At 43.3% G+C, this 13,833-nt stretch overlaps 1 protein-coding gene across 2 annotated transcripts; it reads left to right on the top strand.

Moving 5' to 3' along the window:
* Positions 1-1,090: 1,090 nt before the first annotated feature.
* On the top strand, positions 1,091-13,732 carry LOC124043945 (UBX domain-containing protein 4-like). Of its 2 annotated transcripts, none has more exons than XM_046363115.1 (13): positions 1,091-1,257; positions 1,750-1,852; positions 1,981-2,009; positions 7,130-7,248; positions 7,455-7,638; positions 7,829-7,967; positions 8,065-8,119; positions 9,458-9,610; positions 9,786-9,913; positions 10,102-10,204; positions 10,343-10,474; positions 12,271-12,491; positions 12,953-13,732. In XM_046363115.1, the coding sequence occupies exons 1-13, from the start codon at positions 1,176-1,178 to the stop codon at positions 13,089-13,091; spliced, it is 1,587 nt and encodes a 528-aa protein (XP_046219071.1). In that variant the 5' UTR covers positions 1,091-1,175; the 3' UTR covers positions 13,092-13,732. The 2 variants fall into 2 exon arrangements, with proteins under 2 accessions (XP_046219071.1, XP_046219070.1); XM_046363114.1 differs by having other exon boundaries at positions 9,446-9,610.
* The last annotated feature ends 101 nt before the right edge of the window (positions 13,733-13,833 follow it).

Below are 13,833 nucleotides of genomic sequence, written 5' to 3'. Positions count from 1 at the left end.
AAGGGCTATATAAATACATTTGATTTGATTTGATTCATAATACCCATAAAACCTAGCGGCCAAACAGGGAAATGGTTCCAATCATTTTTCCAATTCTACCCATAGTTTTTTTTTTAGAAACACTTAAAATAAGGGCTGTGTTTCTTGTAGGCTTACCCTGGTGTGACGTTTTGATAACCATGTACATTTATGTCGGACAAGGTGACATCAATATATTCGGCTATATTTACTGTCAGATTCGAAAATATTAATTAGCATCAAAACAAACAGCATGCAAAATGCCTGCAGGCTCCTGCGCATCATCTCTAATTGACACCTTTGCTAACAGGTATTTTGTCCATTTAAAACTTGCACAAGACACAGTTCACAGAATTGCCCATTTAAAGAGATGTAGCCAATTGATTAATTACTACATTTATCTAACATTAGTTCATTTCAGAGATTCTTACCTTTGCCTCGATTCGGCAGTCTTGTCCAGATTATCATGGCATTTCTAGTTCTTTAGGATAGCCACATTATCAGCAGATTAGCGTTTATTTTTTGTGGCATAAATAAAGGTGAATATATTGATAAAAGTCCTAGAGAGATTTACACAGTTATCAAAACGTCACGCCAGGTTAAGCCTACACGAAACACAGCCCTTATTTTAAGTGTATTTAAGAACCCCTATGAGAAGAATGAATGGTGCAAAACGATTGGAACCATTTCCCTATTTGACATCTAGGTTTTAAGGGTATTATGACTAATACTGTGGTACTTTATTTCCATTGTTTTAGTGGTCATGTGACTACCTTGTCATAATATATAGTCTTTAATTTTGTAAATGCCGGATCTCTATGGCAAGACGCATCACTCACCAACATTTCGTCAAAATCGTACCGGTGGTGACTGAGATTTCGTATGATTTACTATGTACAAACGGCCTGAACGAGAGATCATCAGAGATCATCGTGGTGGACAGTTTAGTTATCTGCACCAATTACTTTCAGTACCACAGCGCCATCTACTGTTAATTTGGTGACATAATGAACGGACTTCAAGTCCCATAAGCACGATACGTATCTATGGACTACAACTTCCATCATTCTCCGTTAGTTCCTGTGACGAGCTTAAACGTTCTAGGCATTTACAAAATTGAAACCATTAAACAGGAAAAGCCAACACATTTTATAAAAATGATTTGGTTTGAAGGCTCTATTCCAGCAGCCATCATCTCCGCAAAACAACAGAGCTCCATCTTCGTCGTCGTAATAACAGGTATTGTTTTGTAGATTAGCTAGCGCAGTTTTGTATGCTAGCAAAGCTAACCTTAACCAGTCGAAAGATTCGCCATAGTAGCGAATAAAACTGTGTCAAGCTCGGCAGAGCAAACGAGCCCTGTCATTGTCAGTCAGCTATTTAGCTAGCTTTGCATGTCAACAACATGAAACTCGAAGTGTCGATGTAGCCAATGCTAACTTGTCAAAACGAAAAGGAATGACAGCTGTCAAATCACAGCTAACTAACGTTCGTTAGCTCTGGCTAGCTTCCTACTAACGTTAGTGTGTTAATCGTTAGATGACGAGTCGCAATTATTCTCGATGGCGACTGTCACCACCAACACTAGCGGACTAAACTCCTTCCTTCACCATGGAATGGAGTTTAGTCCGCTACACAACACCACAGACTTGTATTGTGGGAACTGGGCATTGAGTGTCGTAGGACGAGTGATTCACCACTTCTGAATCTGACATTCTTGTTCTCTACTAGGCGACGATGAGGTGTCAGGACAAATGATGTCCAGTTGGGAGGACGACAGAGTGGCTGAGGCCTCCTATAACTGCTGTGTTGCAATCAAGGTTGATTCCAAGAGGTAGCCTTTATAATGGAATCCTCCTACACTTGTGTGGAAATGATGTACACTTTCTGTACAACACTATCAAAATGGAAATACTAACAAATGTGATGCATTTTATGTTTAATGTTTTTCTTTTCTTGCAGTGAGACATGCACACAGTTCTCCCAAATCTGTATCCTTCTTCTCCAAAGGGTTCTTATCCTTATCTTAGAGTTAGACTGTTGTGTTTGTGGCCCCTTTAGATTTCCTTTAGATTATTCACCAAGCTTTGTCTTTCAGACATATTCTAGATCAGTGGTTCCCAAAGTTTTTATAGTCCGTACTCCTTCAAACATTCAACCTCCAGCTGCGTATCCCCTCTAGCACCAGGGTTGGCGCAATCTCAAATGTTGTTCTTCTGTTTGTGGTCCTTCTGTAGCTCAGTTGGTAGAGCATGGCGCTTGTAACGCCAGGGTAGTGGGTTCGATCCCCGGGACCACCCATACGTAGAATGTATGCACACATGACTGTAAGTCGCTTTGGATAAAAGCGTCTGCTAAATGGCATATATTATATATTTTTTGTTTTTTTGCCATCATTGTAAGCCTGCTACACACACACACACTACATTTATTAAACATAAGAATGAGTGTACGTTTTTGTCACAACCTGGCTCGTGGGAAGTGACGACAAAGCCCTTATAGGACCGGGGCCCAAATAATAATCAATCATTTTGCTCTTTTGTTTAGCCATCTTACATATAAAACCCATTGTTCATACGAAATTGAATAACTCACCACAGGTTATTTAAAAAAAATGTTTTATTTATTTCACCTTTATTTAACCAGGTAGGCTAGTTGAGAACAAGTTCTCATTTACAACTGCGACCTGGCCAAGAAAGCAAAACAGTGTGACACAGACAACAACACAGAGGTACACATGGAATAAACAAGCCAATAACACAATAAACAAGTCAATGACACAGTAGAAAAAAAAGAAAGTCTATATTCAGTGTGTGCAAAAGGCATGAGGAGGTAGGCAATAAGAAGGGTGTGCTTGAAAGGATGCACATAACTCTGCAATGTTGGTTTGTATTGGAGAGATTCTCAGTCTTAAATCATTTCCCACACGGTCTCTGCCTGTATTTAGTTTTCATGCTAGTGAGGGCCGAGAATCCACTCTCACATAGGTACGTGGTTGCAGAGGGCATCGGTGTCTTAACAGCGCAATTTGCCAAGACAAGAAACTCTGAGCGCAGCCCTATCCAGAAATCTGTCAGTGGCTTCTGATTAAATTACATTTTCACAGAACCGCAATATCGCTAAGTGGACTGGAGGCAGGGCATGAAAGGGATAACAAATCCAGTTGTTGTCCGTTTCGGGAAAGTACCTGCGTAATTGAGCACCCAGCTCACTCAGATACTTCGTTATCACATTTGATATTGTTCGTACGGTTGAGTTAATTTGTACACAAAAAAATCATACAATGATGGAAAAACCTGTGTGTTGTCCTTAATGCAGACAGAAAATATCTCCAACTTCTTAATCATATCCTCAATTTTGTACCGCACATTGAATATAGTTGCGGAGAGTCCCTGTAATCCTAGATTCAGATCATTCAGGTGAGAAAAAACATCACCCAGGTAGGTGAAACTCCTCATCATGCAAGAGGACAGACACGTGAAAATTATGGTCAGTCAAGAAAACTTTAAGCTCGTCTCTCAAAAAAAAAAAAACATGTCAATACTTTGCCTCTTAATAACCATCGCACTTCTGTATGTTGTAAAAGCGTTACATGGTCGCTGCCCATATCATTTCATAATGCAGAAAATACACCGGAGTTCAGGGCCATTGCTTTAACAATTTTTACTGTAGTGTCCAAAACGTCTTTCAAGATGTCAGACATTCCCCTTGCAGCAAGAGCCTCTCGGTGGATGCTGCAGTGTACCCAAGTGGCGTCAGAGCGAGCAACTGCTTGCATGCACGTTACCACTCCACTATGTCTCCCTGTCAAATCAAATTTGATTGGTCACATACACATGGTTAGCAGATGTTAATGCGAGTGTAGCGAAATGCTTGTGCTTCTAGTTCTGACAATGCAGTAATAACCAACAAGTAATCTAACTAACAATTCCAAAACTACTGTCTTATACACAGTGTAAGGGGATAAATAATATGTACATAAAGATATATGAATGAGTGATGGTACAGAGCTGCATAGGCAAGATACAGTAGATGGTATCGAGTACAGTATATACATATGAGATGAGTATGTAAACAAAGTGGCATAGTTAAAGTGCCTAGTGATACATGTATTACATAAGGATGCAGTCGATGATGTAGAGTACAGTATATGCGTATGCATATGAAATGAATAATGTAGGGTATGTAACATTTATATAAGGTAGCATTGTTTAAAGTGGATAGTGATATATTTGACATAATTTCCCATCAATTCCCATTATTAAAGTGGCTGGAGTTGAGTCTGTGTCAGTGTGTTGGCAGCAGCCACTCAATGTTAGTGGTGGCTGTTTAACAGTCTGATGGCCTTGAGATAGAAGCTGTTTTTCAGTCTCTCGGTCCCAGCTTTGATGCACCTGTACTGACCTTGCCTTCTAGATGATAGCGGGGTGAACAGGCAGTGGCTCGGGTGGTTGTTGTCCTTGATGATCTTTATGGCCTTCTTGTAACATCGGGTGGTGTAGGTGTCCGGGAGGACAGGTAGTTTGCCCCCGGTGATGCGTTGTGCAGACCTCACTACCCTCTAGAGAGCCTTACGGTTGTGGGCGGAGCAGTTGCCGTACCAGGCGGTGATACAGCCCGCCAGGATGCTCTCGATTGTGCATCTGTAGAAGTTTGTGAGTGCTTTTGGTGACAAGCCGAATTTCTTCAGCCTCCTGAGGTTGAAGAGGCGCTGCTGCGCCTTCTTCATGATGCTGTCTGTGTGAGTGGACCAATTCAGTTTGTCTGTGATGTGTATGCCGAGGAACTTAACTTGCTACCCTCTCCACTACTGTTCCATCGATGTGGATAGGGGGGTGTTCCCTCTGCTGTTTCCTGAAGTCCACAATCATCTCCTTAGTTTTGTTGACGTTGAGTGTGAGGTTATTTTTCTGACACCACATTCCGAGGGCCCTCACCTCCTCCCTGTAGGCCGTCATGTCGTTGTTGGTAATCAAGCCTACCACTGTTGTGTCGTCCGCAAACTTGATGATTGAGTTGGAGGCGTGCGTGGCCACGCAGTCGTGGGTGAACAGGGACTACAGGAGAGGGCTCAGAACGCACCCTTGTGGGGCCCCAGTGTTGAGGATCAGCGGGGTGGAGATGTTGTTGCCTACCCTCACCACCTGGGGGCGGCCCATCAGGAAGTCCAGTACCCAGTTGCACAGGACGGGGTCGAGACCCAGGGTCTCGAGCTTGGAGGGTACTATGGTGTTGAATGCCGAGCTGTAGTCGATGAACAGCATTCTCACATAGGTATTCCTCTTGTCCAGATGGGTTAGGGCAGTGTGGTTGAGATTGCATCGTCTGTGGACCTATTTGGGCGGTAAGCAAATTGGAGTGGGTCTAGGGTGTCAGGTAGGGTGGAGGTGATATGGTCCTTGACTAGTCTCTCAAAGCACTTCATGATGACGGAAGTGAGTGCTACGGGGCGGTAGTCGTTTAGCTCAGTTACCTTAGCTTTCTTGGGAACAGGAACAATGGTGGCCCTCTTGAAGCATGTGGGAACAGCAGACTGGTATAGGGATTGATTGAATATGTGCGTAAACACACCGGCCAGCTGGTCTGCGCATGCTCTGAGGGCGCGGCTGGGGATGCTGTCTGGGCCTGCAGCCTTGCGAGGGTTAACACGTTTAAATGTCTTACTCACCTCGGCTGCTGTGATGAGAGTCCACATGTTTTCGTTGCAGGCCGTGTCAGTGGCACTGTATTGTCCTCAAAGCGGGCAAAAAAGTGATTTAGTCTGCCTGGGAGCAAGACATCCTGGTCCGTGACTGGGCTGGTTTTCTTCTTGTAGTCCGTGATTGACTGTAGACCCTGCCACATGCCTCTTGTGTCTGAGCCGTTGAATTGAGATTCTACTTTGTCTCTGTACTGACGCTTAGCTTGTTTGATAGCCTTGCGGAGGGAATAGCTGCACTGTTTGTATTCGGTCATGTTACCAGTCACCTTGCCCTGATTAAAAGCAGTGGTTCGCGCTTTCAGTTTCACGCGAATGCTGCCATCAATCCACGGTTTCTGGTTAGGGAATGTTTTAATCTTTGCTATGGGAATGACATCTTCAACGCACGTTCTAATGAACTCGCACACCGAATCAGCGTATTCGTCAATATTTTTATCTGACGCAATACGAAACATATCCCAGTCTACGTGTCATGGCTTTTGCGCCATCAGTACAGCTACCAAAGTCCATTTGATGTCACAAAGCTGTTCAGTACTTTACAAATATCCTCTCATGTTGTCCTGGTTTCCATTGGTTTGCAGAAGAGGATGTCTTCCTTAATTGACCCCACATAAACGTAACATACATATACCAGGAGCTGTGCCAGGCCCGCCACGTCTGTTGACTCATCCAGCTGTAACGCATGTAATGCACTGTCTTGCATGCGAAGCAGTAATTGTTTCAAAACATTTCCTGCCGTGTCACTGATGCGTCATGAAACAGTGTTGTTTGATGAAGGCATTGTCTGTGTAGTTTTTCTTTTTGCCTTTTCCCCCAGCATTGTCCCAGACAAATCTGTGGCAGCAGGAAGAGTAAAGTCCTCCACAATAGTATGGGGCTCGCCTGTCCTAGCCACTTGGTAGCTCACCATATAAGATTCTTCTATCCCCTTCTTATTAATGGTATCTGTTGCTTTTATACATATTACTTCTCGAAAGTCGTCTTTAATGTTGCACCAAAAACTCCTGTTGCTTATTTTTCAAATTGTCATGTTTCTAAATGTCTGCTCAAGAGTGAAGGTTTCCCGTGAGAGAGTAACGGTTAATTTGATTGCATGTTAATTATTTGACTAGGCTACCTGTATTTGACATTGTGTAATTTCAATGAACAATAGATGGTTTAATTAAACTGCCAAAATGAGTTGACTACTCAGGCAAGGGAGAAAAAACCCACCCAAATGTATAGCCCCGTTGGAAAGTATAAATGTACTGATGGCAATGTGAATTTATTTAAAAAAAAATGTGAATCACATTTTTATTTGGCCGTCCCCAGTTTGGGAATATCTGTTCTACATCATGCAATTAAGTCCAATCCCATTTTTAAAATTATTTTTATGAGCATGGTTGGTTTGCCTTTAACTTTCTGAAAAAGACCCAGTGGTGTGCATCCCGTCCAGTTTCTTTATCGGAGAGAATGGAATCCCCCTTGAAGTTGTTGCCGGGAGTGTCTCTGCAGAGGAACTCATGAAAAGAATCAACAAAGTCAAACAGGTATGATAGCCAAATATAACACAGAAAACACTTAAACGACATCCGTAATTGGTCTCCAAGAGCATTGAGATAGATGTAAGGTAGAGGGTATCTAGTTTGCCTGATACCTGTTCTCGAAGTCTCCAGCTCGCTGTGTAGTCATGTGCGTTGCACATCAGCCAGCCTAGAGCGTGTCACACTTAACATGCATTTCTTGTGCCTAACAGATGCACGCTCAGCAGATGGCAGGTGAGGGAGCGGATGCAGGGGCTCCCATGGAGGGGCTCCCACGAGCCACGGTAGCCTCAGAGCCAGCCCCAGCACAGACCCCCTCAACCTCACAGGAACTCCAACCCAGCCACACACCACCAGCAGACACAGACAGTGCAGCAGCACCAGCAATGTCTAAAGGTATGTTTGTGTGAGGGGTCACTTTGGAATGTTGATGAAAAGTACTTTTTACTGAAAAGCAATGCAACAAAATTACAAGTACTTGCGCTATATGTAAATGCATGTCTGCGTGTTATTTGATATGTGTCCTGTTGATTGAGAGATTGAAGTTGAGACACTGTCATGATTGCTTTGATGTGGTCCAACCCAGAATCCCTGTCCAGGCCAGCAGAAGAAGGCGGCCCCTCGGCCTCAGAGGTTGTGACCCTTGGGGATGACAGGAGCGCATCATCAGAGGACGTGTCAACCAGCTCTCAGCCTGACGAAGGCCTCGATGCCAAGGTGGAGAGGTAGGACCTATATACACACACACACACACACACAACGGAGGTGGGATGTAAGGTTGAAACTGGCTTTGTTTTCAAACTGAAACCTTTCCTTCTGTAGGTTAACAAAGAAACTGGAGGAAAGACGGGAGCAGAAAAAGAAAGGAGAGGAGGAGGTAAAGAATAACTGTAGACATTGGTGTCCCATATTGACAGTAAGTATCCATTAGAGAACGTTGTCTTGCGGCGCCATAAGCATATGCCCGGCCTCGTTGGATCCCCCTCCCAACCAATGATGGGTCAACATTCTAACAGTCTAAAAAAATACATTTCATATATGCTATGGGAAGAATAATCATGTGGTTGTGTTTATGAAGGTCTTCGTTTTTTTCATATTCTAATGTTACCTATTTCGAAGAACATAATGCAATTTTCATTAGTTTGTTACTCTAGGCTATAAGTAAAAATGAAAAACCACTAGTTCAAGAGTTAAATCCATCACAAAGAAAACTTTTTTTTTTTTTTTTGCAGGCCCAAAAAACCATTGTGGAAATAATAACATTTATATAAAAATAGACAGAATAGCTTATTTTATGTTTATTATGTTACTAGTCTTTGCTTAGCATCCTGAGCAATGCTGCCCCAAGGAAAGCGCGGTTATGCTTTGAAAAAGTAATATTTGGAAATAGAGCTGCAGCTCTTGAATTGAGTTATTTGACAAAAGTGTCTTAGAAACTGCAGAATATGCTATTGCTGATACAATCAGAGTTTTACCTGAATGTGACTCTGAAGGAAAATTTGATAAAGTGGTGCTCCTTTCTGTCAACTTCATGTACAATTTGACAACTGATAATTTTGTCACTCATCATACTATTGTCAATTTAGTCTTGTCTTTAGGCTAACTCTTATGTGTGAAATTAGTTACTGATTGTATCGGAATCTGTATTGTTCCCCAACCGTGTCTTTACGCATGAATCAATCTCGTCTTCTCTACTCTATGCTCTCGATTTCAGTCACAATGGCCACATTTCTTCATCATTACACACAATTAAATCACCCTCTTCTCCCTCATCATTCAGTTACGCCTAATTTAAATACATTTGTGAAGTAATGTGCACAATTATCAGTTTCTATCAACCATTCATCCATTTAGCTTATGTAATTAATTCAGTGAGGAGAGAGACGCACATGGCTGGGTACCAACGTCCTACCGCACATTTGCCCTGGCCGTTAAGGTGGGAATAGGTGTGTGTGTGGGGTGTGGGGGGGGCAGGTGAAAAAAAGGCCCTTAATTAACACTTTACTATTTGTGATTAGAAAATTCTGACAACAGCAATGTAAAAGACAAACATTTTAAGAAAATTCGAGGAGCAGGACGTTGCTTCTTTTTTGGGCCGATTCCTTTTACTTACAAAATCAAACGTCAGTGGCCATTGGCCTCTGGCGATTCTGGTGTTAATGCTTGTGTGCGCCTGTATCTATTTCTGTGTGATGATGGTCAGGGTGAAATAAAGAAGGAGATGGAGAGAAGGAAGATGGGGAAGGAGATGCTTGACTTCAAGAGGAAGAATGAGGATGAGAAGACCAAACGCATTATGGATGAGCGAAACAGGGATAAGGCAGAGGAGAAGGCTGCCAGGGAGCGTGTCAAAGCACAGATCGCCCTGGTAAACAAACACATCACACTTTCACTCATAACTAATCCCTGGTTGGGCCTCTGATTGAACTTTCTCTCATAACTCCCTCGAGTGGCCTAAATGAGCACTGCAGAGTTTGATGAAATAGCCATTGTTTGTTGTGGGAGGAGGGTAGTGGCTGGCTGATGCACCTTTATCCCCACAGGACCGTGCTGACAGAGCTGCCCGCTATGCCAACAACAAGGATGAGGTGGAGGCAGCCCGGCTGGCAGCACTGCAGGCCAGACAGGCAGAGACAGATGCCAAGAAGGAGAATGCACAAAGGGAGAGGAGGTATGGAGCTATTCTACAGTCACAGGGGGAGGGGGGGGGTTAGATATCTATGAGGAAGTTTTAAAGCAGTCACTTTCAATAAAAAGTTTAAACTATTTTTAAAATGTTATATTGTACGTCACAACTATGTAATACTAGATACTATGTAATTCTAGATTGTCATCAAACTGTGTGTTACTGTCCTCCAGCGCCATAGCCAGAATACAGTTCCGTCTACCAGATGGGTCATTCTTCACCAACCAGTTCCCCTCAGAGGCCAGACTGCAGGAAGCTCGGCAGTTCGCTGTCAATGTAAGATACTTTTTGTAACTCAATATAATTCAAGAGTTGGACAAGTGACTATTAAGAACACGTTCATCCTCTTTGTTGGAATATGATATTAAATATCATAATGCTGGCTGTCACTTAAGAGTTAATTTTTCCTCTCAGGAAGTGGGAAATAGGTATGGCAACTTCTCCCTGGCAACCATGTTCCCTCGCAGAGAGTTTACCGCTGACGACCTAGACAAGACTCTTCTGGCGCTTGAGCTGGCCCCCAGTGCCTCAATAGTGCTGCTGCCTGTGAGTGAGCTCTCTATTTCTCTCTGTGAACTTCTGCTAATATTGATGACTACTGGTATCTAGAGTCCATAGCTACATCTCCCATTTTGAGAATTCACAACAAGACAGTGTCATAGAATCGCAGCACAGTGAAATTTACGCCTCTTAGGATTCTTTGTGTACAGTGCATTCGGAAAGTATTCAGACCCCTAGACTTTTTCCACATTTTATTACGTTAGCCATATTCTAAAATGCATGAAATTGTTTTTTCCCCCCTCATCAACCTACAAACAATATCCCATAATGACGAAGCAAAAACAGTTGTTGAAATTTTTGCAAATGTATTAAAAAATATATATATATCACATCCACATAGGTATTCAGACACTTTACTCAGTACTTTGTTAAGTCATCTTTGGCAGCGATTTCAGCATTGAGTCTTCTCCGGTATGACGCTACAAGTTTGGCACACCTGTATTTGGGGAGTTTCTCCCAGTCTTCTCTCTCAAGGTCTGTCAAGTTTGATGGGGAGCGTTGGTGCACCGCTATTGTCAGGTCTCTCCAGAGATGTTTGATCAGGTTCAAGTCCGGGCTCTGGCTGGGCCACTCAAGGACATTCAGAGACTTGCCCCAAAACCACTTCTGCGTTGTCCTGGCTGTGTGCTTAGGGTTATTGTCCTGTTGGAAGGTGAAGCTTCGCCCCCAGTCTGAGGTCCTGAGTGCTCTGGAGCAGGTTTTCATCAATGATCTCTCTGTACTTTGCTCCGTTCATCTTTCCCTCGATCCTGATTATACTCACATTCCCTGCCGCTGAAAAACATCCCCACAGCATGATGCTGCCACCACCATGCTTCACCGTAGGGATGGTGCCAGGTTTCCTCCAGATGTGACGCTTGGCATTCAGGCCAAAGAGTTCCAGCCTTGTTTCATCAGACCAGAGAATCTTGTTTCTCATGGTCGGAGAGTCCTTTAGGTGCCTTTGGCAAACTCCAAGTGGGCTGTCGTGCCTTTTAGTGAGGAGTGGCTTCTGCCTGGCCACTACCATAAAAGCCTGATTGGTGGAGTGCTGCAGAGATGGGAGAAACTTCCTGAAGGACAACCATCTCCACAGAGGAACTCTCAAGCTTTGTCAGAGTGACCATTGTGTTCTTGGTCACCTCCCTGACCAAGGCCATTCTTCCCCTATTGCTCAGTTTTGGCCGGGTGGCCAGCTCTAGGAAGTTCACAACTTCCATTTAAGAATGATGGGGACCTTCAATGCTGCAGACATTGTTTGGTACCCTTCCCCAGATCTGTGCCTTGACACAATCCTGTCTCGGAGCTCTAGCTTTTTTGCTCTGACATGCATTGTCAACTGTGGGACTTTATATAGACAGGTGTAATGCCTTTCCAGATCATGTCCAATCAATTGAATTTACCACAGGTGGACTCCAATCAATTTGCAGAAACATGTCAAGGATGATCAATGGAAACGGGATGCACCTGAGCTCAATTTCAAGTCTCATACATAGCAACGGGTCTCGATACTTATGTAAATTATTTTTATTTTTTGCAAAAATGTCTAAACCTGTTTTCGCGCGTTGTCATTATGGGGTATTGTGTGTAGATTTGAGGGGAAGAAAGTAATTTAATCTATTTCAGAATAAGGCTGTAGCATAACAAAATGTGGGGAAGGGGTCTGAATACTTTCCAAGTGTTATCTAGCTCCCAATGTTTGTTTTGGGGACTTTTTGCTTGTTTTCCCATCGTTTTCTGTGGTTTCCCCAGTAGAATGATGGCATTGAGAATAGTGTTTATCTTCTTCTAAATCCTTCCAGCAAACGGGACGGCCAAGCAACATGGTAGTCCAGTCGACCTCTGGAGGGGGTATCTGGGCTGTACTGGGTACCATCCTCTACCCTCTGCTGGCTGTGTGGAGGTTCCTGAGTGGCTTCCTCTTCACCAGCCCCCCTATCCCTGGAGCAGCAGGCCCCAGAGGCCCAGCCCAGCGGCCCAACACTGCCTCTGGCTCCTCATCCTCATCTGGTGAACCAAAGAGGTGAGGCCCCATCCAGCAGAGTATTCTATGTACTCATGGTGTACAGGCATATTTTTAAGAGTAGCTGAGATTGTTGTGATACATTATGGTTAGGAGTTAGTAACACAACGTTGCCAGATTGTTACAATGTAATTGAATGGCTAAGCTGGTCTACTGGTCCAGGTTAATTGTTGTCAGGGCTCATAACAGACACATTTAACATGATTTGTTGTAACCAGAGTGCAAAGAATTTGGAGAATGAATCTAGGGGTTTGATTGAGCAGTGTGGCTAGGTGCTCTAAAGCCTACTTACTTACTGACTTTATTGTCCCCATGGGGAAATTTTGTTGCAGTGTCATGTACATGTTTAAAGTGGCGTTTTAAATACAAATTTGACAATACAGCTTTCATAATAGTTACATACCAATAAAACATTTTTAAGGCCTAGTTGGGTTATTTCACATCCATTTCCACTTTCTCAGAGAAACCCTTCGCAAACGCACACTGGAGAAGCAACCAGCAGACTTCAAACAAGACGGAAAAATCCACAGGCTACGGAATCACGAGGACAGTGAGGATGAGAATAACACATGGAACGGCAACTCTACCCAGCAGATGTAGTACAATAACACTGTCTCACTCTGTCCTCCCTATCTGACCTGGTGAGTTTCCTGAGTGCGTGTCAGTGGGTCTAACGGAGGATAATGCTGATATTAGGGCTATGATGTTTGTTTCTCCTGTCCAAGCCTGTACTCTGCTCCTCCCTTGCATGGGTAGATGTAATCAAGTTAACCTCCTGACCGTTGGGCTTGGAACATACATGATTTGTGTTGAAACTGTTATTTGATTAATTCAGCCTCTTAGAATACGACTGGCCAGGGGTTCCTTCAGTATTCTAAACATGTCTACTGTGTTGAAGGGTTGAGACTGACGTGTTGATTGAAGTCCTTGTCTTAAGGATATGTTGACAGCTGCATTATTAACAACCTTTTTGTGTTTTCTTTAACAGTCAGTAACCCAGATGACAAAACTCTACTTAATGAAAATGTATGAGGGCTCTCTCTGGTCTGGTAGAAGGGGCTGTGTGTAGCTGTGTGTTTTTATACCAAGGCTGTGGCCCCCTTGGCATAAACTGCCTCCTTCGGCAGTAGAATGAGTTGTTTCTACTACTAGTTGAACATGGGAAACCACTGTACCGCTCTCATTTAACTATGGGAATAAAAATACATGTTTTTCAATAAACAAGCATTTGGCTGGCTCTATACCTTTGTGATTTTGTGCCTTAAGTGGAAGCCAGGTCTTTTGTCATGCAGTGATATCACAGTGAACCAAAGATCTTTGTTGCTTGTACATTAGTAAGTAC

The sequence above is a fragment of the Oncorhynchus gorbuscha genome, linkage group LG09 (assembly GCF_021184085.1).
Source record: "Oncorhynchus gorbuscha isolate QuinsamMale2020 ecotype Even-year linkage group LG09, OgorEven_v1.0, whole genome shotgun sequence".
NCBI classification, from domain to species: domain Eukaryota; kingdom Metazoa; phylum Chordata; class Actinopteri; order Salmoniformes; family Salmonidae; genus Oncorhynchus; species Oncorhynchus gorbuscha.
This window is presented reverse-complemented; position numbering and strand designations above follow the sequence as displayed.